This window comes from Rhipicephalus sanguineus, chromosome 1 (genome assembly GCF_013339695.2).
Source record: "Rhipicephalus sanguineus isolate Rsan-2018 chromosome 1, BIME_Rsan_1.4, whole genome shotgun sequence".
Classification (NCBI taxonomy): Eukaryota; Metazoa; Arthropoda; class Arachnida; order Ixodida; family Ixodidae; genus Rhipicephalus; species Rhipicephalus sanguineus.
In genome coordinates, this window is record NC_051176.1 from 213,204,291 (window position 1) to 213,231,347 (window position 27,057).

Below are 27,057 nucleotides of genomic sequence, written 5' to 3' on the forward strand. Positions count from 1 at the left end.
CGCGTTACAACCTACAGATCGCGCATAAAACAAGCCGGTGCACTCGCAAGCGCTGCGCAACGAACCAAATCAACCTTATGCAACGACACCGCCTTTTCGTCACCTGCGCGCGAAGAGTGATCGGAACATGACAGAACGCGGCCGAAAATGACCAAAATTTGTTAGGAAAAATGCACTCCCAGGAGTTTGGCGCGGCGCAGCGTTCGATATATCGGATGTTTCGCTGTGCGGGAGTTCGATATACGTGTGCACCAGCCCTATACTTTTGAATGGGAAATTCAAGGGGATTTCTCAACTGTTCGATATAGCCAATAATTCGATATATCCGAGTTTGATATATCCGGGATCGACTGTATTCCCTTAAACCAGCGTTTTGTTGAGTTACGCGAGATCAGATCCAAAAGAGTTAGCTGCTAGCCTTACTTCGTTTAACAATACAATTTGTTGGTATCGCATTCATTGCTTCGCCCTTAAGCGAAACACTTTTTTTAACCGTCAGCTATTGACCCTCGAAAGCAAGGGGCGGACGTGTAACATGGCGTAGCCGCTTCACTGTGGGCCGTCAGCGACGGGCCTGCTACTGACAGCTGCGCATTTGCGGATGCACCGACCAGGAGATATGCTTTTATTAATGAGATTACATTTTTAAAAAAGCAAGCAAAAATTAGAATTAGAACCCTAGCATGTGAGCTCGAAAGGGCAGGGCCTTTTAGAGGATATTTACCATTTACCACAGAATGATTACAAACTCGGATGTGCTGGTGGAAGGAATTACGAAAAGTCTCTTCTGGATGAAGATCCATGGATAAAGTGTATCTGAGGAAAAGTGTCAACGCGTTCCCACCGTTCGCGTGCTCTCCATAAATGGGAAGCAAGGAAAATTCGATATTGTTCCATATATCTACTGCTAGCGATCCCAGATTTCATTCCGCGATGTCCAGAAACAGAAGCGAGGCATTTCAGCGGCACGCATGTAGTTATTACTGAACATTGCTTTCATCACGTGCCGTGCGACGTTTGAAACGAGCTATCAGCAGCGTTTCTGGAACAGACGACGTCCTCCGATAAATTCCCGTCGCACTTTCTTGCTACCGATAGGCCTGGACGTCACGAGCCTCTGCAGAGAGCGCGTTTTGCTGTCGAGCCAACTTGCAGAACAGAAGCTGCGTCGACACTGTGCATGGCATCGTGGCTTACTTGGGACGCACGCGCGAGCGCTATTTATTCAGCGGAATAATTCTTGGTCCATGATTGCGGCTTTGGCAGCCCCAAGATCAAGCTGCACATGTTCTGACGCGCCAGCGGTGCGATGGCCGGTGATAGACACCCCCAAACGAGACTTTGGCGCAGTTTGGCGCAATTTTCGTCGATATTATCAGGATGGCGCAGTAAATACAATTTGGCGCACTTTGGCGCAGGAGTGGAATCACTGGGCTTCTTGCGTTCCAAGGCATAGGTTCATCGTAGGCGGTCGTAGCTGCAGAGAACGGTGCCAGGAAAGGTTGCCGTACGAAAGCTGACTGCAAGGCTTCATGCTGCCTACTATTTCTTTCGTTTCTTTCTTTATTCCCCACTGCCATTCTGCCACTGAATAAACGACTGGAAAGCAAGCGACATCGCTCGTAGCGTCCGAAAGCAGCGTGTGCGGTGCTCGCCAATCTTGGGTATCTTCGTCACGAGTAAACTGGACCGGAGCACGCGCGAGCGCCTCTCATGCTTTAGAAGGCCTACTTTAACTTTTTTTCGCTTCATATACGCCATATTTTTACCGCGACCGTGTTTGAAGTGTTCGTTGTAAAAGTAGGAGGCTTTGAAAAATGTTCGCTATATGTGGACGCAATTTCAATGGGTAGCACAGGAAAATCGTAAGTGCACCGAAATATGGTCGTTATAACCGATAGATTGTTATAAGCGGCTTCGACTGTACTGGAATGTACAACGGCGCATGCATAAAAGACGTGTTTCACCAAGCATCAGATTGTTGAGTGACAATTGTGCTCATCGCTATCATTGTACTGTGAACGTTTGGTTTTGCTGGGCACAGTTTCACCCACTAGACAGTTGATCATTACTAGTTTGACAGCGGTGTTAGTTTGACAGCGGTGTTCTTCACCATCACAACTAAGTGACATCATGACTGCTTAGCTTTTACTTGATACTACTATGCTGCCTAGGCAGCAAGCCTAAGGACCAAACGCCTGTGGCAGTCGTCTTACAAGACAATTCAAGTTGTTTCAGAATTCTGCCACTCATGGAAAAAATGCACATATTGTTAATGCCAGCACACATGGTCTTAAAGGGGCCCTGCAACACCTTTCTTTGTTATATTGGAATAGTCCCATTATTGACGTATGACTCTTCACGAGCCATATGCCGCAAAAATTTTTCGAATCCGTCAAGTCTAAGTGGTGTTACCAAATTATAGAGATCACGTTCCGCAGCTTTCTCTCTCAACTCAACGCAGCGAGCGCGCGGAAAGCTGCGCGCGGCGTGAGGGGAGGGAGGGAGGGCGGAGGTGCGAGGAGGCGACGTCAGCGCCGGCGGCATTTTTTTCATTTTTTTCTCTTTGGCGTCTCGGCGCAACCACGTGGTCTGTGCCGCCACTTCCGGTCGGCTTGCGTCGTTCTCATCGAGCGGAGTTGATCGCGCTGTGTATCGCGCGTGCTTGAAAACTGCGCGTCGGTTTGGTAATGTTGGGTGTGCACCTCGAACGCCGTGGTGTTTTCATCGCTCTGCCAGCCATGGAAGCAAACGTGCGCGCTCGTTTGGAACGAATGACAGCTGAGATCGGTTTCGGCCCATACTCCGATACACCGCCTCGTAAGACGGCACTGGCAGACGACCCCGAAGCGCCGCCATTACCGGACGCCAGCATTGTTATCGGAGACACGCTGCGCCCGTGCCTCGGTCGGTCGTGAGAACGTGCCGACGATGCAGTTCTCAGCTGACGAGGCAACACTCGAACGGCTGCCACTCTCAACGGCAACCGGCAATGGTCAAAAGCACAGAAATATTCACGTTTTCGGCACTGCGCATGGCGAAGAAAACGGAACCACGCAACTACGAGCAGACGAGCTGTCGGTGAGACCGGAAGTGCTAATATTAATGTTTGTTCGGTGTTTTTAACGCGATAACATAATATAAACATACATATTATCTACTTATTGAACTAAAAATTAACAACGAAAGTAATAATGAGGGTTTTATCGTGATTATAACATCAGCCAATGGTGGAACTGCCGACAATCGCGTCATATTTTGCGGACTAATACATCATTTGTCGAGAGAAGAGGGAGCGATTTTCAGCTGACTTTGAGAATTTATTGTAAATTCCAGGCCGTGCGCATCGCTATAATATTTGGCTCGCGTGTTCTCGGGAGCCTCGACTACCGATCGGCAGCGCTTTTTGAGCATGCTCGAAAAGTGTTGCAGGGCCCCTTTAAAGGGCCCTTAAACCACCCAGAGGTCGAAAATTAGTTGTGGTGTTGCAGTTGTGCGTGAGTCTACAATGAACACGTAGCCGTGACAATTTTTCGAAACGGTGCCATGTATTTACAGTCAACTGCCGATTTTTCGGACGCCCGATTTTCCGGACATGCTCGAAAATTCGGACGCTTTCGCGGCACCGTCACCAGCCCCATAGACTTCAATGTATTAGAACGTCCGAAATTTCGGACACTGAAGCTATTCCGCATCCGATTTTTCGGCCTTTCTGCCCAAATTGCAGGTCCGAAAGACATCTTGTAGGTTCGAACCAGCGCTTTCGCGAGTCGATCTGTTTGAGATAGTAGCAGAGTCCGAAAGTCAGCTTTGCCGCAATGCCGAAGCGTTATGGGGTGAAGCAGACCAGAAATTCAAAGGGGCCGCTATCGCGGCGCCGTGCGGCGATGTTACAGATAAGCAGTGGAAATGCACGGAGGCGTGATAGCGGCAGCTGGCAAACGCGCCAGTACGGCTTAATCGCTGACAACCCTTACGACAAGCATCTTCAGTTAACTGCTCGGTAGTGCACGTGGCCTAGCGCAGATGCATGCGTACTGCACGCATTCAATAGGCAAGAACCCAAATGCGACGCGCCACCATTCCTGCTGCGTCTTTGTGTGAGACCGCTATGTGCGCCGCATAGACGTGTTGCCTTCGCGGATGAAACCAGCTCGCCATTGCCGTGCCCGTGTGCGGTCAGGAACTAAGTGCGCATCACGAACCCTTTCATGATAAATGCTTGGGTACGATACAGCAACAGTAAAGTGACCGCGGTCAGCTTCGTTGGCGATGTGCTGCACACAACTAGAAACGATCGGCTTGACACGGCAGCAAATGCTGCGTATCGGCGGCGATTCGGCGATGTGTGTGCGCATCGTTTACATGCGCACACGCACCGGAGAAAGCCGGACGAGTCGTCCGCTCTTCCGCCACAGTCTTTGTGTTCCGAGTCATCGTTTACAAACGCTTCATGCGAGATAGCCGTAATCTATTCCGCGCGTTGCTGTTATCAGCAGCGATCATCACGAGATGCAAAAGTGGTGGTTGGCACGTACGTAGTTAAGCCGGGTTCGTGGCAGGTACCGAATGTATTTGCGAGAGCCTGGACGCGCAGCAAAATGCCTAATAATTGCACTGGGAGGCATTAAAGCTATTTCGGACATGGCTGGGGCAATTTGACCGCTTCAGCTAAACAAAAAAGCATGAATTCGATTTTCCGGACTGCCCGATTTTTCGGGTGATTTCGAGGTCGGTAGGGAGTCCGAAAAATCGGCAGTTGACTGTACATGCATTTGATGATACAAAACACGCCCTTCGCTCGTCTCTCCTCCTGGACGAGTGCTCCTCCTCGCCATGCGAGGAAGAAGAGCAGCAAGCGCGCGTACCTGCAAGCGGACAAACAGGTGTCGTAGATGACGAGCAGACGACATGTTGACGTCACGGCGAACCATTGAGCGAAGGAGGAATGCCAAAAGGCCCGGAGAGAAAGGATTGTTTCTTGGAATTTGTGGGGTGCCCACGGCTCGTAGTGCTGCCGTGTTTGGCATTGTTGATCATGACAGCATTCTGCACTCAATGCACGTTTACTTAAAATGTTAAACAAATTATCGGAGGTGGTTTAGTGGTCCTTTAAGCAAATAAAGCTGCAAAATGGCACAAGATACACTGAAGAAAATTTCTGGGGAAGGAATGCTTTATACACCAGAAAATAACAGTATTTCTTCTCGGTGCAATACGGTGCTGCTGTGGAGCTGCTTCTGATAATTTTATCACCCATGTTCTAACTGCAGCATAACTGTAACAACCTTCCCTTTTATCAACCATCAGAATAACCAATTTAATATTTTTGGTAGGGAAGGGTGAATATTCTAGTGCTTCGAATATTCGATCGAATATTTCAGTATTCGAATTCGCTTCGACGCGAATTTGAATTATTCGAAATTTCTAGGTATTTGGAATGAACGAATAGACTATCTGGATATTTGACCGCATGTGAGTCGCCTGAAGAGGTGGTTTCACTTCAGCGTGGAGACGCTATGCTGTGAAACCACCTATCCAGGGGAAATACACACTGCCAAAAAGCCACACTTAAATGTTAAATGCAAGTTTAAAAGCATTTTTATGCGCTTATATGTGCCAAGTATAGTAAATTTTAAAATGTGAAACATTTTAAAGCTTATAACTTGCGCCCTATTACTATTCTAATCCCGACACTATTCAAATTTGCTTCCACTTCGAACCAAAATGTGGCATTTGTACACACCTAGTTCCAATTCTTAAAAATATTGTTCAAGTTAGTTGGGTCATGACAAAAATGCTCATTCTTTTTTTTATAAGTGATATATACTATTCAAACTATTCGATTCGAAAATATTCGACAAAATCGCTATTCGCTTCAAATTCACTTCGAACTTTAAATGTACCATTTGCCCATCCCCAATTTCTGGGCTTCATGAACAGCGTTTATTTAGCTTTGTTTTCATATGACATGCAGTATGATATATCACCTAGTAAGAAAATCAAGGCTTTCAGTTTTCACATTCTTTCCTCTGCAAAAAAAAAAAAACAAAAAAAAAACAACTTACGCTGATTATTACCAACAGCAAGGGTACAAGTTCCCTTGGAGATAACACGATGCACGAGAGAAATATATCTTTAGAAAACTTTATGGCCATGCGTGCCTTTCAGACATGCCCAGCTGTGAAGACGAAATGGTTAATTCCCTGCTGCAATAATAATAATAATAATAATAATAATAATATCTGGGGTTTAAAGTCCCAAAACCACGATATGGTTATGAGAGACGCTGCAGTGGAGGGCTCCGAAAATTTCGACCACCTGGGGTTCTTCAACGTGCACCTAAATTTAAGAATCTAAGTACTCAGGCCTCAAACATTCGAGGCCTGTGTACGTACATTTAGGTGCACGCCCTGCTGCTTCAGTGCAATATTTGCCTTAGATATTCACAGGTGCCTTCAATACAGATTGGCAGAGTTATCTGGCTATATTAAAAAAAAAGTTGCAGGGCCTCTTTAAAGGAGATAGCACTGGCAAGATTTTTTGACTACACATTGTCAGTGTTAATTGATGGCCTGGGACCCTAATTAAAAAAGCCATAGAGAAGATGCTGCAATGTCTCAGAGCACCCTAAATAAAACAAAAAACTTTTTTTCAAGCAGTTTCAGTTTTGCTTCCTAGAATGCGTGATCCAGAAGGTGACACTCACTGTGCCTGGCTCAGTCTTCTACGGCACTACATCAGTCATCACAATTAGTAACGACGTAAGCAGTATTTTATTTCTCTGGCATTTTTTTATGGTGTTGAGGTACCTTACCTTCATTTAATGAAGAAAAAAAAATAAAAACATTGCGTCAATACTCCTTTAAAAAGACAGGAATGCTAATGTTTCAAAGCAGACAAGAATTGGGGTTGGACCTGCACCTCTTAACCCCCTAAAGACAAAGGATTAAATAGGCAACATAAGTCTGCTTACTTTGTCCCTGTGTTTGTCCTTATCCTTATGCTCTTTGTGCTTGTCCTTGTGCCTGTCCTTGTCTTTGCTGGTGCTGCTGGTGCTGCTGTCCTTGTGCTTGGACTCTGACGATGGTTTACTCTCCTTGCTAGCAGAGGAGTCCTTCTTGACCTCTGTGCTCTTATGAACAGACGATGATGAAGAAAGAGCATCTTTGGGTTTGGATGAAGCGGAGGAGGAAGATGACTTGTGCTCCTTGCCACTGGAATGTCCTTTGGAGGATGACGACACATGATGGCCCTCCTTGTGCTTTGCAGAGGAAGACGAGGCACTGATGCTGGCCCTGTGAGCAATGCAGTATCATTAAAACCTGTACACTAAGTACCCTCCCTCACATCGTTATGAAATGAAGAGCAACAAGGTAGAATTGCATGCAAAGGCAGACTGATGGGATAGTTTAGTTGTGATGGCATTCCATGCAGCATAGAGCAATCAGAAGATACGGTCTGCACTAACCAAGGAAAGTCCGTTAGACATTTATGTATCTTAGACAGTATAGATTAATTAAATTGTGGGTTTTATGTTCCAAAACCATAATATGATTATGCGGCACGCCGAAGTGGCCGACTCCGAATTAATTCAGAGCACCTAGAGTTCTTTAACGTGCACTTAAATATAGGTACACATAAGTTCTTGCACTTCGCCTCAATAAAAATGTGGCTACCATGGCAGGGACTTTTAACCATGTCCTTGAGTGTAGCAACAAAACACCTTTCCTGCTAAGATGCCCCTGATGAGAGAATGACATTGTAGATTAGCACAAATTGCTGCACATACTATTTATACTGACAGCACTTATGCTGGACATGTAAAATAAACCTTCAGTTTTGGCAACACCATAAGTCTTCCTTTTCCGTTCTGAGCATTATGGTTGTATTATGCTGCATGGAACTATATGCTTGCAATTTATTGATGTTACCTGGTATTATAATCAGAATCACACATCAAATAGTGTAAGATCAAAGGAGTTGCAATGACTCAATTTGCCATACAGAATTGCACTGATGTCACCAGAGGCCATTTCAAGTTAAAACAGCACTTTCATACAAACCCTGTATTTTACAATCAAGAAAGGCCTCGTTCAACTGATGCACACCCTTAATGGATACATATCAATCACGAATGCTTCTGCAAATGAGCTCGCATAAAGATCACTCCCTTGAACCCTCTTGCATGCAAAAAGAAAAGACACTTGAAGATACCATCTGCTTACCCAGAGGAAGACTTCTCCTTTTCCCTTTCTTTTTCCTTATCCTTTTCCCTTTCTTTTTCCTTTTCCCTATCCTTATCCTTGTGCTTGTCCTTGTGCTTGTCTTTGTGTTTGTGATGGTCATCCCTATGCTCTTTGCTGCTTTTATGGTGCTTGCTGCTGCTACTGCTGTGGTTATGTTTGTCAGATGGCTTGTGGTGACTACTGCTGCTGCTGCTGCTACTGTTGACTACCACTCCATTCACACCATTTGTCAAGCCTGTAAAACAAAAAGTGCCTAAATTATACTCACAATGCTTCCTACTGTGTATTCATCACACATTTGCAAATGCACTAACAAAAAACTGAACAAGAAATCTTCCTAATGCTTGTAAATGACAACTTGTTACTTTTAACTGTGTGTGTGCAACTGAAAATGAACTAAAGAGTCGGTTACAGAAAAGGGGGGAGGGGGTGGAATCAATCTTGATGTTCAATGAATGCCAAGTTCACAGTGCATTCCCCTGCACAGATCAGTCATTTCTTCAAAACAGCCAGCTACACTACTACCATCATACGCAGAGTACGCTGGGAATTAACAGTGGGCAACGACAGCAGCATTCAGGAGTCAACACAACATCAGTGAGCCATCGTTAGGTGCTATAGATTGCTGTCGCTAAAATTTATGTCACATGTGAATGGTGGATGGTCAAGTGATGTTGCATTGTTGGCTACATGTGCTTCAGCTATCATCAACCACACACACAGTTTAGGCTGATGTTAATAGCATTTAGATGCAAGTCCTAGCAGAGCCACCAAATTGGTGCATCATCATCACCATCAGCCTGTCTACGCCCACTGCAGGGCAAAGGCCTCTCCCATGTTCCGCCAATCAACCCGGTCCTGTGCTTTCTGCTGCTACGTTATACCTACAAACTTCTTAATCTCATCTACCCACCTAATTGCCCATCTACCCACCTAATTGGTGCATCAGCTGCCAGCAAACCTGAACTTTAGTACAAGCGCACTATTAACCCTGGTACGTTTCCATCCTCAAAGGCTGCAAGTCGTACTCACCGGCACTTCCATAAATTAAAAGTGGCTATGCACACGGAAGCAGTTGTGCGTATTCTTATGTTGGCAGATTATCCAACTTACAAAGATACCGTATGCCTGTTACACCAAACGGACAACAAGTGGTGGGCCTTACGGTGGAACATCTTAAAGAGTCACCTGCTTTACCTACCAACAGTCAGCATTGGCATCAGCATTTCAGAAGGAAGACTTCATACCTTAAGTGAGCCCATGCACTAAGTCATAATCTAAGTCTAGTTTATTGAGCATATGAATAGTGGAAGAACTAAGCAGTAGAATATCAAATGCTATAAAGTCTCCCACTTGCTGCTTCTAAATCCACTCGTGCCAGCATAACTACAACAGATTAAATACTGCTCACATGCACAAAATATGGTAGTTTTGCTATATTCAGGCATTATTTGATGCTATTGAGGCACGGCTTGCATTTTACATCAAGTGAATGATCAGCAGTCACTAGACCTGTCAATGTAAATGAAAGCACCATTTGTTGCTTTGGACCAGGGCTGGGCAAAGATACTTTGAAATTGTATCGCGATACGATACAAGATACTCGGGCAAGAAGTATTTGAGATACAGATACAAGATACTCGCGGAATAATTGTATCCGATACGATACTTCCCAATTGTATCTTAAGATACTTCGATACATTTGCAAATTTGCTGTTATAGATATATATAATGAAGCAGCAGAGGCCTATGTAGAAATGTGTTTACTTGAAAATTTCTTAACTGCGACCAGCTTTGTTTAATTTTAACAAAATACCTGTTTGTATCACAAGATACAAACGTTCTTGCTCAAGGCGTATTAGTTTCATTTCTAAACGACTTATTGGGATTTGTTTGGCTGCTTGACATGACAGCTCTTGAACTGCTGCGCTGTTAGTCGTTTTTGCTTGACACTTCTGTAGTTTATTGATGTCGCTGCCCTACTTGGCGACCAGCTAGCTGGTTACCATCTACTTGCAAGTGCCTCCACATGATGGCGCAAATACCGCTGTGCAGTCATACCTTGTCCGCAAGCGTATTGTTTTCGTAATACCGCCTCCACCGACATGTGTACAGCACCAACAACGTCGGTAGCGATATTGTTTGTGACGCGTCGTGTAAAGACGATGAACTACATAGTCGGCGCTCACAATTAATTGAGGACATAAAACTGCAGTGATTTTTCATATTTTACTTATCTGCTAGCGTAAAGCGTTCGTTAGCAATATATTCACTAACATGCAATCTTTTGCCACTTGTTCTCCGAGAGAACCTGAGCCGCCATTAAACGTCTCAGACGTATTCTAGCGGCACAAAACGCCGCAGGTTATCACTGCTATTCTCACTATTGCCACTTCTAGCTCTGCTTACATGCGGATTTGTAACAATAAGAATACTTTAAGGTGACCTAAAAAAAGGAAAACGAATATACTTAAGTCAAATAGCAAGGTGGTTCCGTATTAAACAATCAAAGTGAATAAGAATACAGGGTATTTCAAAATATTCAAAACATTTTGAATATATTCAAAAAACAAGTGGTTAACCGCCGCTGAATGAAACCAAAGGTATTTGGTTTGCCGTCATGTGGCACTCGTTATGGTATGTTTTGTACTAAGCTTAACTGGTTAATTAAATAAGATCAATTATGCGACATTGCGACATTTTTAATATTCACTTTAGGGCCAACTGCGCTTCGACACGTTGTAGAGCGAATTTAAAAACGGCCGACCCAATTTTTTTTGGCAGCGTACATGCTGCGTGGTGAATATTTTCGGGCTTTTAGAGAAAGCCCGTGAAATATGGAATAAAACCACGTTCGCAGACAGTTAAAAAATAAGAATAAAGCACAGAACGTATTTTAGCAGCAGGTTACAAAAGGCATATTACAATAAACAGACGGGCGAAAAACTACACAGAGGACTGGGTAATGGGATGCAAACGGAAGACGGCAAAGAAAGCGCTTATGCTAACATCAAATGATCATTAAAAGAATTTCTCGAATAATTTAGCAGGAAGAACAAAGATACAGTACGTCAAAATATTTCCTGTTACGTAAATGCCGGTTCTATTGCATCTAACGTCAGCAACGATAGTGGGACGGTTGTTAGAATCTCCTTTGCATGTAAGTCGATCTGATCGTACTGTGTAAGTCAAGCTTGCATCGACAAGATCTTTCAAATCGCTAATGTGTGAAAGCCGCGACACGCAAAGCATCCCCATATTTGCATTCGTGAGACATTGCAACGAAGCATCACGCAAGACAAACTTCGTGTGCAAAAGATGCCGCACGCATTGGAGCACGCAGCAGAATGCAGGGTCTATGAACAAGTGCCATGACATCAACACAACTAAAAAGAAAGAAAACATCCAGGAAAAAAAAGGTAAGCTGCGCGGAGACGTTCGCACGCTTGTTTTTGTCGCGATGGCTCGAGCGCCATCACGTGCCTCTGCTCCACCAATAGGGACGCCTAAACATCAGCGCTGTGTGTGTTTCCTTCCTGTGTCCCCGTCGTAGTTTCGCGCTGTGTGTTTCACTCATCATTGCCTGTGCTTGCTGGAGCGCTCTTGCGGAAATATACAATGATGTTACTGTCGTCAGTTTATTCAGGTGGCTTAGTGGCAGCAATCATAGTTTCCTAAAATTAACTAGTGGGGACTCTGGCGCTGCGATCGTTCAGCCACCATGGGAATGATGGGTAGTACACCGATTTGCCTAGTCTTCGTACTTGCGGGCTTCGAACGCACTTGTGGCTTTGTTTACTGCTGTGTTTTGGTTTTCTTTCGGATGAAAGAATGGATCGTTATGAACTTCGTGACCAGATTTGAATTGGTGAGCCTAAAAAAGTTAAAGTGGTGAAGTGGAACAGCTGAATTTTGCTGAACTTCGTTTTGCGACAAAGCGGATGCAGGCGACGCGGAGCCAAACGGAGCCGAAAGAAGGAAGTCTAGACAAATCCGTGTACTACCCACCATTCCCATGCTGGCTGAAGCGCCATGCGTTGCAGCTCCCATAGACACTAGCGCCAAAGTTCCCTCTAGTGTATCTATATGAAACTCTATGGCAGCAATATCAGCTTGAGAACCGGTATTCCGGTCGACGTTTACTGCTCCGCACGGCGGTGTTTCTATAGCAGTATCTTGTATCTTAAGATACACGATACATTATTGAATGTATCGCAAATACAGATACAGATACTCGTTTTTCAAGACGTATCGCGATACAGATACAAAATACCCAAAGAGTATCTAAGATAGTATCGAAGATACATGTATCTTCGATACTGCTCAGCACTGCTTTGGACTATCACAGGTGCTCTTCCAGAGAAATTGTGCGAGTGTGGAAAGCAGTGCTCCAAGAAGGTGAATATGCGAAGTACCATTTTAAAAATGGGTAAAACACTAATATAGCAAGATAAAATCAATGGTTAGGGCTAGTCTTTGTATGTTGCAGCATGGTGTGATGCACTGGCACACATGACGGAGGGTCGAATGTGAAGTCATTAATGTCTGTTAACTATGTCAAATTCAAAGCTGCGAGAAGATTTGGTTCCACGATACTACACAGCAACAAAGTGGCTAAGCATCTGCTAGATCTTTGCTGCTTTCAACCTCTGCATTGGTGGTACCAGCATGCCTTGTGAACCTTCCCAGCTTGTATTAACAATTACTTTGCACAAAGGGGTACTGCTAAGTTGTGTTCCAGCTCAGTTTTTGCTTATTTAAAATATTTTCTGATAGTCTAAGCAATTCTACCATCAGACGTGTGAAAGGGGCACCTCGAGAACATAAAATTACCATTACCTTGATATGGTAAAAAAGATCAACAGAGTTGCCCTAAAACACTTTCCAGTCTACGCATATTCCCATTGACAGTCTGCTATAAATTACTTCAAAATCAAATTTTGTCATGCTCCAAGCACTTTTGTACAGCTAACAGTATCTAAAAAGTAAAAGAAAAACTATTCCTTTAGTTATAATTTTATGCTTATTTTTTCATACGCGGGTGATCTTAGAGAGTCTCTATAGTAAGGGGTGACGAGCATTTTAATCAAAGCTTTTATGAATCACAGATGTCGGCGTTGTACGCAAAAAAAAAAAAAAAACAGTTGCCCGTGAGTGCAAAGAATTGCTGCCCTCGAAGGTACACCAGTCACATGCATATTTATATGTGCTCAATAAAAGTTGATTCGTCATCCCTATAGGGCGAGGGTTCCTAAATTTGTTTCCAAAATGTCATCGTCAACATGTGTGCCTGCTCAGTGGAAACTGAGAATTTTCTATGGATTATGTCAGGGCGTCACTTGATGACGATAACACGGAGTGAATATTATGAATGCATCCAATTTTAGCACGGACAATGAGAGAATGTCAAACTCGACTGGGACATCAACAGGCATTCAACGGCAAGTTTCATTTCCTTCTTCAAACTGTTTTGTCACTGACACGCACTGATCTGAAGATATCTAGCATGGTCTAATAGTCACATATCTGTGACACTGTGTTTTGCAAAAGAGGATAACGGGAACAGACCTGGGCATCTCGCACTATAGTGTGACAAGGCAGTTCGCAAGAGCCATGAATTTCCTCATGCTGTTCTTCCCCAGAGAGATTTGCGACACTATTAAATATTCACAGACACATATACTAGAGAAACAGTCATATAGTAATCCAGACAGACAGACAGTGGAAGGAAGAGGCAACAGGTGAAGTTAAATGGACCTCTAAAATACATGAGTAGTGATTAACTACCGTAAAATTCTGAGCAAACGCCCCCTTCCAATTTCACTGCCAACTTCAAATTTCCACGCCGTTCCAGGATATGAGGTTTAATAATTAACTTGTCCTTTGTGCCTAAAGTATTCATTTTATATTTACTATATTTACTCGTCTTAATGTTATGCCACTGAATGGTATAGTAGTAGTCTAAAAAAACTTTACTCGCGCAGTATGGGGTAGTTCGCCACCCACCCATTTGGCAAGAAACATTAGCACCTAGAATTACAGTTCAATTGCTTCTATAGACCTGTACAACTTTAGAAGGCAGCGGCGACGTCAAAAGCAGATGCGCACAGGCTTTGCACCAATCAGCACGTTCTCTAAATTGACGTCATGAGTCGGGGAGACGGTGATCCCAAGGTCATGAGAGCTTGGCCAAACATGAGTACTATTTCTTTAGTCGCGAAGTCAAATGGCTGCCATGCATTGGTCCCCTGGACAGCAGCACCCCTCCCATCTTCTCAAGTTGTACCCAACTATAGAAATCTAGTGGACTGCTGCAAAAAAATCTCACGCACATAAACTTAAAATTTTGATCTATCAATTAGTTATATTGAGTGCCTGCAGATTTCTTTTTCTTCGAAAGACCACAAAAAAGACATTTCAGCGCACGCTCAGTGCAAATTGCGAGATTTTTCCTGAAATGTAGCAGCTTTCACTTCTTGGTGCAGCTATCGCATCATTCATTACTAGCTTCAAAAAAAAATGCCAGGCCTGCGCTGAAACCGCAGCACAGTCACAGCGAAAGCTGGAAGAGCGGCGTTTCTAGAGTCCATTGTAAGCTCTCTTGGGGCTACAATACAAGTACACTAGAAAGGTACCCACTACGGCATAAATCACAATTTTTGTGGCGTTGGGAAGCACCTAGTAAGCCATTATTCGTCATTCTGCGGAGAAGCGAGGCACCAGCTACACGTCCGTAAGGCATTATGTGCACTTTGTTGATGCGACGACTGATGACGATGGCTCAGCCTTTTGTAATAGGTTGGAAGCTTTAAACAGCCCACCAGTTATGCAATTTGCATTGGGTGACGCCCGGTTGCTATTTGCCTCTCCCGTCATGCTGTATAACATACGTGGTAGTACGTGGTATAACATGCTATATAACATACGTGGGAGAGAGACGGGGGGGACCAAGAACTTTACTGAGACCCCGAGGAAATGGATCATGCACTTATGGGCTTCCTTGGCAACCAATACAAGTGCACTTGTGAGGAACCCACTACGCTATAAATCATTGTAATTTTTGAGAAGTAGGGCAGCAGGCACTGTGCCATTTTTCGTCATTCTATGGAGAGCCGTGGTACCTGCTAAACGCATGTAAGGCATTATGAGCACTTTGTAGATGCTGTGCCTCATGACGACGAAGAATTATGGCAGAGCCCTTTGTAATGGGTTGGAAGCATTCAACAACCTACTCGTTGCACAATTCGCATTGTGCGACGCCTGGTTACAGAATTCGCGTTGTGCGACGCTTGGTGCTTATTTTACTCTTCTACCACGCTATATTGCATATGCTAATGTGGTTCCTTCCCGACATGAAGCCTGTATAGGACCTTCTTGCAAAGCAGTTTCAAGCACCGGCATGGCTCAGAGGTTGAATACTGGGCTCCCACACAGAGGGCCCAGGTTCGAACCTCGTTCCATCCTGGAATATTTTTTTCTTATATCGTTTTTTTTATTATTCCGAGCGATACTGGTTACGGACACCGGCGGCGGCGGCGGACAACTACGGCGCCAAAAACAGCCGGTGAAATGATCTCATAACAGCTTTCGCTGTAAAACAGTCTGAAGGGCCATATTATACGTTGCTGCACTTTTGTCTGTGAGCAATAGTTTGCCACTAATTAGATTTAAAATGTTAATAATTTCTGGGGCTTTACATACCAAAACCAAGACGTGGTTACAAGGCAAGCCGTAGTGGAGGGCTCCAGAAATTTCAACCTTCTGATGCTCTTTAATATGCACTGACATTGCACAGTATATGGGCCTCTAGCATTTTGCGTCCATCGAAATGCAACCACCGCAGCCGGGATTGAACCTGCGACTTTCGTGTCAGCAGCCAAGCACTGTAACCACTGTACCACCGCAGTGGGCAGACTTGAAATGGTCTAGACTTTTTCTACATGAAACATTTGTTTTGGTTTTTGTCAAACATTTATCTGCCCTATGCATGTTGACAGCAATGTTCAAAACCCTGCATTTTTGCTACAGAAGCAAAGTCTGGGATAAAGTCAAAAATGTTGAAAGCTGGAGAGAGACTCTGGGTCTCTACACTAATGCATGTTGCTGGGCGAGTCAGTCGTGCATCATTAAACAAGGTCCTGTGCAAAAGAAACATGGACAAGAAGAGGTGAGAAAAGAAACAACGTGCTGCGCCCGTCCTCATTCTCTTCTCGTACATGTTTCTCTTGCGCAGCACCTTGTTTAATGATCCCTACACTAAATCGAACCTATAGATGCAGTGTGTTTCAAGAAAGGTTGGAAACTGTCAACATATGGGGCCACATACCAACTTTAAAATGATAAATGTACAAGGGAAGTAACCTGAAGATAATTTTGGATACTAAATTGTGCTTGTTATTGAAACACGTTGCAAACTGTATCAAGTTGTATGGCGAACAGCAAGGAAGTACTTTTGAAGTTTTGTACTGCTGTTAGAAATGTTGGCCTGTTCCTTGCAATTGTTTTAGACCTCGTGCAGCCACTTTTTCTTTCGAAGAAAAACATCTGAAATGCTCTTCAAAATATTGAGAGATTAAAATCCAACATCCTTGATAAGCTTCACAGGATTTGTTACCATATAAAGCAATTTTTGGGCTCAATTCCAATAACTGTATTAGGGTTTATCACTGAACATAAGTTTATATTTGCCTATTTTCGCATTGTCCCAGTTCTAAATTCACAGGTTACTGACTTTGCATCTCACAGAAGCCGGCCAGACAGTAATGAAGAGGTAACCATTAATGCATGCAGCCATAAAAGCTTCTCAAACTTTTTTTCTGGAAACTTCATATGCATAGCACTATTTTCTCAGAGATGGCGACACACAAACATTACATATATCTCAACCTAGCTTAGTCACTTTTATTTAGTAGCACAGATTCCGTAATGTCACGAAATCACAACTGGATATAAGGGGGTTAAAAGCAACAAGAAACTACACTAACTGGTGTAAGCAACCTCGCAAGCCCAAGTAGCAGTGTACACTTCACAGGATCAGATTATGAGGCATGTCTCGTTTAAAACGGGACACTAAAGGAAAATAAGAATTTATGTCAGAGTGAAAGCCCAAGGTATGACAACTTCTAAAACGGCAATATTATCAACAGCAGTGCCCTACTTACCGAGAAATTAAGCTAAATGTATCACATGATGAGCGCCACGAGTGGGACATTTTCGAAGTGATCCCGATGACGTAGGGAAGTCGGCCTACAATAAATCACTAGTAATCAAACTAGCAGCAGTAAAAAAAGAACATTCCGAGCATCAAAAGACGTAATAAAATGCTGTTTGTTCGTTTCCGCTTGATTCATGGAAAACAAAACCTCCGTGGCGTTGCCATGGGGAACGGCGCGCGTGGTTCAAAGGTTCCGTTTTCGCCGAACTGTGTGTGCCTCGCCCGTCATCGCGTACTGCCGTGCGTGTTTTGCGCGCTCGTGAAAGTCGCTCTGACAGAAAGTTCGACAAAATGCCGCATGCGTGTGATATTGCCGGATGCCCGAATGGTGCACAACGCCAGTGCTGCAGCAAGGAAACCGGCGTGTCTTTTCACTGGGTGCCGCGGAATGAACCCTTACGCTCGAAGTGGCTTAGTGTCATGCCATTGCGCCAGTGTGCTAAACAGTGAAAACCTCTGCGTGTGTGCTCGCTGCACTTTCGTACTGAGGATTACGAGACCAACCGCAACTTGGTGACGGCTTTGAATGTGCCCATCCGAGCAAGTCTTTGCCGCAGCGCCGTTGTTGCTACTGTGGGTTCCGCTACTTCCGCTCGGCTGCTACTAGTGTCGGCGGCCGCGCAGTAAAAGCGGGCAACGTTGGGCACGGCAGCAGTGACGTATGAGAGTCGTATTTTCAGGCGGGAGATTTGAAGCGCGCTAACGCGATGCGGACCACTAAAAACGTGATTTTATTTCAAAATAAGCACTTCCTTGGCACAAAAGCAGCACTACGAGGTTTCTGGACCGCTATTTCAACAATCAACGTCGACTTAATATTTGCCTTTAGTGTCCCTTTAAGGAGCTCCGAATTAAGCTTGTTCAGCTGGAGCTGTTAAGTGTGCACCCAATGCATAGCACAAGTGTTTTTTCATTTTACCACCACCGTTATGCGGCCACCACAACTGGTATTAGACCCATGACTTTGAGCTCACCAACATGACACAGCCACTGGGCTACAGCAGTGGGTACACCAGCATTGAATGGCAAAGGCCAGAAAGCTCAATACTCGTGCAGTGGCATACAGAGAAACTAATGCAGCTTGAATACCAGATGTGCACAACTGCCAAGCTATTCACATTGGCCACTTTCTTTCTCTTGCAAAGCTGGTGTTGAGGTTGTCACTCCTAGGAAGCTAAGCAAAAATGCAGCAAGGTTGCTGCCATTAAGGTCATTTACTTGACATCCCTAAAGGTGTCCATAAGAGACTTTGAATTACACTAATGATTCCACAAGTGAAACTGCTGCCCAAAGACAGACAAGGGACAAATAACTGGGATGGACAGAAGCAATCACTTCAAATAAAGGTTTATTTTGAATTTCAAAGATACACATAGAATTTCTTTAACACATACCTACCAATTACATTTGTCCCTTGTCTGTTCCTGCACTGTAGTTGCTTACACTGCTGATTCAGTTCTGAGCCAGTTCTTATATCTTGTCGCAATATGCCTGTTTCACAATTCCAAGAGGCGTTAAAACAATTCATGTGAGTTCTTCAACATTAACTTTTGACAAACACAGTTTTTAATTCATTAGAAGCATTCAAAAGACATTTTTCGAATTGGTTTTGCTTCTTGTTTTGTTTTCTAAAAAGCACTCAGCAGCTTGTGCATGCCCAACACAGGACATGCATGTCCAATATCAACAGTAATAAAGTAAACTAGAATGATATAGATCAAATATATTGTGTACTAATATGACATTAACCGACAATATACAAAAATGCAGCCATGTGTAATACTATGTGCTGCTCTAATGATGCGGACAATGGGGTCTACAAAAAAAAAAAAAGTTTCAAAAATACAAATCCTCAGGTGGCATACAAATGAGGCAAAATAGTCCGTAACTTTATGAAATGCAAAAAAGTTTGCTGTTCCAGTTGCTCACACAATTAACTGCCACGCATGTGCAGTCATGTTTCCTGCAACAGAATGGCTGCACATTTCTTGTTGAACTGTATTCAGAGTTGATCACCACACAAGTGAGCTTATAGCAAGAAGCCTATAGGTTACTGCCACATTGCAGAAATCCAAGTAAGAATCTTCGATGTCATGTGAAAGCCTACTGCCCTTCCCTTGCACGTCTTGCTACCTAAAGCCTCTAACAGTAATTTCTTACAATTTCTGGCTTAAGAAACACTCAGATTTCTAACTACAGAATCAAGCAGAGTATTCAATTTGTATATAAAAATTGAAAATGTTTTCACACCCCAAATGTTAACAGCTTCTAATCCAGGTAACATTTTCTAGCACAATACAATAAAAAGGCCTTACTGCAAAGCGCACAGGTGAATCGCCAAAATGAACAAGGCTATGCATGTTGCACTTCTAACTCCGCGTTGCCGCGAGCGCCTGTGACGGCAGCGGGCTCATCCTCGTCGGAAGAACGGCAAGCAGTCGCGCCTGCTTGCTCTTTGAGACTACGGCAGCTAAGCATCTGTTACATAGCTCTGCACCATTGTCCAAGAACAACAAAGTCTTAATGTAGTGCTTCAGAATGGTTTTCAGATTAAATAACTCTTACATTGCTGGATGCCGTGTCTCAAATAAGGCCTATACACGGGATGAAGAAAATGCAAGGACAGGCGCTGTTTTCTTTGTGCCATGTTAGCACAGTTAATTCGCTTTCTAAAAAATGTATAAACTAGCCAGTTTTCGATGTTCCCTCAGTCCATAATATGAACACTTATGGCAACTCGGCGGGGACAAAGATTTACACCTTGACAACACGCCAGTGAGTTTCATTGCGCCAAGCTACAAAAATAGCACCAGCTTTCTTTTGAAAGATAGTTCTTCGAATTGAACTTTCTGTGGTTTACAAGAATTGAATGCATCTGCACATTAGAGTGGCACCATTTCAAGAAAATGTAAAGGCTTTTGGTAGAATTCAGGGGGGTAAATGTGTACATTTGAAGGTTCATTAGGTGCGATAAACGTGCAAGTAAAAAAATAATGTGGTTCTTTCAACGGCTGTGGTTCGTTCAAGATATAATGTTAACTTGAATTAATTTGCATCAGTATCGTGACTCAATCAGAGCAACTGTAGAAAGAGTAAGTTTGTTTTTTCCCCCTCAATAAAGTACCAGTTTCTTTCCCAAATTTCTCACCATATTTATACTGCTGAAAGACTAGTTTTTTTTTTCTTTCTTGGTTTGTTACACCAAAACATGAGACGAACTTTTCTCACATATAATAAAAACAGATAATAAAAAGGAACACAGTGACTGCTGCCATGTATTTTCATTTGCATTTGCCCATTACGTTGGCTAAGCTGTCACTTTTGGCACCTGCTACTAACAATGTAGGCATGTGATACTAAAATCGTTGAATCGCAGAACGGTCTCACAAACGTGAGCTGTCTGCCAACTTGGTGCCACTTTTCTTTTTTTTTTAAATTGCACGCCTTACAATACCTTGCATGCAATGACCCACACTTGGATGTTCAGTGCTACTCGAGTACACTAGACACACTTCACAAATAACCTAAATTGCAAGTCTTTCTACCTAAGCCTCCAACGACAGCCTTCAGATACTGTTCAACTTACTGAATTTCTAATATTTGCACACCCCTAATGTCAACTAACAAACAAGTTAGCCTTTTTTTGATGTTAAAACGAAGTAAAACAACCTTTCTTACAAGGCACACAGGTGACGTGAACAATGGTCTGTATCACAGGAAGTATTGCAGTGTCCTTTCCAACATGCAATGACCCACTCACTAGATGTTCGGTGTTGCATAAATGCAACAAACACGCATCAGAAATTAACTGTTCATCTAGATGCAGATAAACCCTCCTACTCACCTTTGGCTATATAGTTGTCAAATTTTAGTACGTATACGGGCAACTCAGTGCCTACAATATTTCCCGTGTTAAGATATTACTACAGCTGCGCAGAATCGCCGCCGATTAACACATCAGCATAAACTAGTTTTTTTGCACCACCAACGTATCCACCACAATATTTTCTCAAACCTGACAGCAACGCTCCACGACGGTGTGCATTAACTTCAATAAAGGCCATAACTATTGGCCACCAGAGCAATTATTGCCTACGCAAACAACCTCCAGAACACGTAAAAAAAGGAGGCAGCTGGCGTTCGAAAAAAATGCGTCATGTTCTTGAAAGGTCACATTCAATTACGTATGTGAAATCGCGGCACATCGACGAAGTCTCCTTGAGCAGAAGACCGCACCAGGCAATAGAAGCTACGAGAGTAGCCGATAAAAACCTTATGCGGAAGCACGCGTTCCCCGAGCTGTGCCTAGGCGTCACGTAACGGGAAGAAAAAAAAGCCCGTGCGTGTGGCGGGGAAAAAAGAAACGGCGCAGTAAAGGTTGCCGGGCCGTTACAGCATTGGGCCAGGCAATCTTCAAATGTTACGCTCAACATCAAAGCTGTGGAGGAACCGCGCTAAGTTTCACGAAGAACAAAACCTGCCAACTACTGCGCTGCGACAAATTCTCTCCCCCTCCTCTCCCCGACCTCGGTCACGGCGCAACGCGCAGTGCCGGCATGAACGGCAAAGGTTCCGGCGGTAGAAGCCAACTGACGTGAGAAGTCCCTAGGTGGGCATCCTTCGAAAATACCGAGTTTTCACTAGTGTGCGCCGTTTCGTGCACGCGGTGTGCAGCGGCCAGTCAATGGCACCGACTGGATTTCCAGCATCCTCAAGTCGAGAAGTCGCCAAACAATCGTGTAATATCGAGAACTCTTACCGGACTCGACTAAATATACAACGTTGAGACGCTCTTAAAACAAGTTATCTGCGCCGTCCGTAAGACGATGGCCAGAATGTTACGCCGGACGGCAAAGCCAAATAATTAAATTCAGTAGCGCAGAAACATGTCATTTTCCATTCAGTTGACATTTCACACGTAAGGTGCATACGGGTAACGCAGGCGTTCACAAGATCTGTTTTCACGGCGCAATGAACCCAATACTGCCGTAAGCAACACGAGGCATCAGCGAGGCCAAAGCTCTCCCCCAATCCAGACCGTACCATGAGAGACGGTGCCGCAATCCCCGTGGCTTCCGCTTGGTGACTGCAAAGAAAAAAATAATAAAAGAAACGGGGTTAACTTTTATGCGGATGGGATCCACACAAAAGCGCTTACACCATTCAACAGGGAAACCGCGTCGGCAGAAGTAAAAGTGGCCTCAGTGCGAATGGCTGCTTAAAATGAGACTTCGAATTGAAAGCTCAACAAGACAAAAGCACCGGTCGTTACACCGCGCCGCGTTCTGAAACGGAACGCCACTTCCCAAACTGTTCAGAAAACGATATTCTCCAAATTAAGGCCACCATTTATTCAAACACATTTCGGCTACTTTCAAAAACACTGACGCGATCGAGCAAACGCCAACACACAGCATTCACGAGCCCTACTGGCATTGCCACCTCTGGACTTAGAAATTTCGTCGCCATTGCGACTTAGAAAATGCGGCTGGCTGTGCCTAAGCGGCCTCATCAGGCTGGAAGCCACGAAGTGTCCTCTAAGAATAAGCAGTGCCACAATTCGAGTTCACTTTTCCGTCTACAATTACAATTCACTTACCTTGAGCCCTGCCGCCGAGCTGCCTTCGAGAGAATTCATCTCCAACATGATCGGACCCAATTCACATCAACTATGGCGACAAAGACTCGCCAGCGGCACTGTTAACTGCGTTGAAGACTAAGTCCACAAATGGATCTACAGCGCATGCGCTGCCACCTGACTGCCAGCCCTACATTTGCCTCATCACTGGCAGTTGCTTGCACGCAAACGTGTCACAGGCAGCGCCCTCTTTTCAAACTGGGCAAAGTTCTACAACCCGCCGCATAATTTGGCGCCACTAGGCTAACAGGAACCAACGTCCTGGTTACTGCTAGCAGAGAATAGAGTTACTTCAATATGTTTCCTGACCTCTTTAATTGAGGTTCAGGAAAAGAATTGTAATCGCAATCAATGCTTACGCCGCTGACGCTGCTGCCAAAGAGCATGCTCTTTTTCTTGAATCTGTGCATGCGCAAACTCGGCGGCTCCTGTGGAGATGTAGGCAATGTAGGAGGTATGGCCAGGTATGGCGCGGTACGACGAATGGAACTCTATGATGTTAACGGTCTGCGGCATACTGGGCATACTTTGGAAGACGAAAAACGTTTCTCATTGACCTGACGGTGTCTCACCGGACTTTGATTTACAATGGCCAATTCGCCGTCATATCGATTGATGTTCATCGATATTGTGAATTAAATCTTCATTCGCAGTGCGACTGCGCCCTTTTGACTGGCTAAAAACTCAAACAGCGCGGAATGGAAATGTGGCCGCCTTAGGCACCGTGAAATGCGGCAGCGAGACCGCAGATCCTAGCGCGGGGGGGGGGGGGGGGGGGGCAAAATTAGGTCGTGGCAGAACTGCTAGTAAACGCAACGCGTGCGTCTTCCTCCACGAGTTTAAGTGCCGTGTTCGCCAAGTGGCTTGCATACCCAAGCGCCCAAGCTCGTGTTCCTTTGCACTCTCCTTAGGGCTGTCTGGCAAACAGACTAAAGCAGGGAGAGCAAAAAAATTGGGGCAGCTACGCACTAGTGGCGCGAAGACTGAGCAAACAGCGGAGCTGGTGGCCTTCCCCTCCTCCTCACCTTCGCTTCCCATTCCCACCCCTCGCTATACTATGCATGGCTATGCTATGTTTACCCTCTCCCCTCCTTTTTATCCTCCTCACCCTCATATTACTGCTCCTCACTTTCACTTCCCCTTCCCACCCTTTGCTACACTATATTATATATTGTACATGACTATGCCATGCTTCCACTTTGCTCTGCACAGCTGGGCCAAGTTTTCTGCAGTCGCCAGCCATATGATCAGAACTCAAGCTTAAACAGCTCTGCTGTTAAAAGAGCACGGGAACCCAACGACTAGGGCTCCCTCTCACTAAAACTCGATTGGGAGGACCATGGCTGAACATGAAAGGTCTGCAGTGGACATCTCAATTTTTTTTTAAGTGCGCGCTCCAGATTGACGGTGAGTTGGACCATAGGAGCTGGACTCTTGCCGGACCATACGAGGGACACGTGCATGCATCTCTTTCCTTCATACTCCTCATTATAGAGTTACTGTATATGACTCCCCCTAAAGGGAGCCTGTACAGTAACTCTACCTTCCAGGTGACATTGGCGACACTGGGCTGTTAAAGGGACTGACAACGAATTTTTCTTGACCCAGTTTTTTACGGTGCAACAAAAAGCTCTCCCTCGGTAGTGGTTAAACCTGCAGCAGTTAATTTCAAAACTGCTGGGATATTTTTTTAAACACAATTTTTTATCTAAGAAGCCACTAAAAAAAGTTAGAGTCCCTCCTCCAGCAACACTGAGAAGCGATAGCGATGCTGATAGCCCTCCTCTCAAACTGTTCATTATGCTCAACGTTCTGCTTTCACAGGAGTGAATGCAACTGTGGTTAACCACTTTCATTTTGACATTTACATCCATTTTTTTTTAATATAAAAGCAGGTATAATAAGTTTTCCTAACACTCGTCGTCACGTGAAGTCCTTTTACCACCTCGCAAGCCAGGCTCTCCTCGTACTCCAACTCATAAGCAGGTGCCACTATAGGCCCTCAGCTAACAACTTTCATGCTGCCGTGAGTATTGGATCATACGTCAAGCGAAGGCAGCGTCACTGTTCTGCTCAGTACAAATGAAGGCGTAGCTGCACATTTTTAAGTTAGAAAAATTATAATAAAGTGTACCGCATTTCAACACTAACATAGAGACCATTAACCGCGTACACCAGTAACGGGTCACGTGATGAGGGTCATATGCATCTTTGAAATCAAGAGTTCAACGAAAACTCGTCTGGTCGGGAACAATCATGGTCAAAAGTAAGAAGACGCCGACCAAAAACTTAAAAAAATAATAACAAAGACGTTTCGGCTCCCGTATGGGGGCCTTGTTCAAAAGGCCCCCGTATGGGAGCCGAAACGTCTTTGTTATTATTTTTTTAAGTTTTTGGTCGGCGTCTTCTTACTTTTGACCATATGCATCTTTGCTTTTTTGCCGCATGGGGTGCCAAGAGTAATTTTTCGCGACTTTAGTGAAAGAAGAAAAACAGGGTTCGCTCTAGGAAATACAATAGACAATCCTTCCATTAGTGGGGTTATCTCAATTTCTGTTCTGAGCAGTTGTCTGTCCCTTTAAATTTGAGCCACGTAGCACCCTCTGGTCAGTGCACAGCGCCTGTCATGCTGAGTTTAATTTTGAAGGACGTCGTTAGTTTATTGATGGCATAGAACAAATGCACCGATTAATGACCCACTATGGTGAAGCGTAATTTTCTTTTCATATATTCGCTAAGGCCTTCACTAAAGCCTCATTTCACCTTGCATTCAGCAACAAATTAAGCTCATTTCAGACAAAAAAAAAACAAGGAACATCAATGGTGCAAATGTTACCGTGTTGTGGTCATTGAAAATTACAGTTCTGGAAAGCGATTTTATTGAGTAACAAGAAGGCATGCTGCAAGAAGACTTAATTTCTGGTGGAATTTAACGCATGACTGATGCATGAGTCACGCAAATTTCACGAGGTCGTGATATGAGAACCATTTTTTCCAGATGATTCTTAAAACCTCTCATTTAGTGCCAAGGCAATGCACATTGCTTGGTGTTCTTCATCAATACTTCACTTTATTGTCTCTCCTCATTGTTGTGCCTTTGCCACTTTTACACATTACATACAGTCTTTTTCTCCTCCCTTCCCCCTTTGCATATCACTTCATGAGACAGAAAAAGAATGAAAACATCACACATTGCCTTTGCATTGTTGTTGTAGGATGCATGCATAAATTAATTGCATCATCTGCTATGTACATCATAAAGCTGCAACATGTCAAGGCATTGGTATGAACTTCATAATTATACTCCCTTCTATAAACTCTTTTAGACATTTCCTGTGGCTTTCAGGTTACCATCTAACCATCTTGTGCATATGCAGCCTCGTTTGGTCTTACATTCTATTTTGGCCAACATTAATTTTCACACTGAATTGATAGCTCACATGAACTTGTTTCAGGCAAGGGCAGATGATATTACTTACCTCTTTCATATTGCCTAAAAGTAGAAGTGTATGAATATTTGAAAAGTATAAGTAAAAAAAATAATTTGATGTCTACTATCTGCCATGAATTATTTATCTGTTTGATACCATTATTTTGACTTGGACACTGTGACTATTTTACACAGATGCACACTACTATGGTTCACTGCCATCTTAAAGTGTTCAGTGTAGAGGCTACAATTAGAAAGATAAATTAAAGGTATGAGAACTCTACCAATCAAGCTCTCCAAATGTTTTCGTGTGCGCTTGCCCATTCTATGCAGCAAGTAATCTCACTCGGGGAGGCAACCTCATTGGTTTCTTGTGTTTTGTCATCTAGGATGCATTCACTGTGATCTTGTACAAATCTTATTATTAGAGCTGTGCGAATAGCGAAATTTCGGGTGTGAAGCGAATTCGAATATTGAAGTGCGAGTGCGAATCGAATATTTTTCGAATATTTCTTGAATATTTCAA

At 44.0% G+C, this 27,057-nt stretch overlaps 2 protein-coding genes across 2 annotated transcripts in view; one reads left to right on the forward strand and one right to left on the reverse strand.

Moving 5' to 3' along the window:
• LOC119407061 (DNA topoisomerase I, mitochondrial) overlaps window positions 1-23,261 on the reverse strand; it is a 98,371-nt gene extending 75,110 nt beyond the window's left edge. Inside the window, exons 1-4 of the mRNA XM_037673902.2 lie at window positions 23,063-23,261; window positions 22,507-22,549; window positions 8,229-8,484; window positions 6,977-7,298 (exon numbers count right to left, since the gene is read on the reverse strand). Of these exons, the coding sequence (XP_037529830.1) occupies window positions 6,977-7,298; window positions 8,229-8,484; window positions 22,507-22,549; window positions 23,063-23,110 (669 nt within the window). The 5' untranslated portion in view covers window positions 23,111-23,261. The remainder of the gene's footprint in view (window positions 1-6,976; window positions 7,299-8,228; window positions 8,485-22,506; window positions 22,550-23,062) is intronic.
• Window positions 1-27,057, forward strand: part of LOC119407071 (uncharacterized protein C18orf19 homolog B) — a 579,856-nt gene that overhangs the window by 529,386 nt on the left and 23,413 nt on the right. The window lies entirely within an intron of this gene.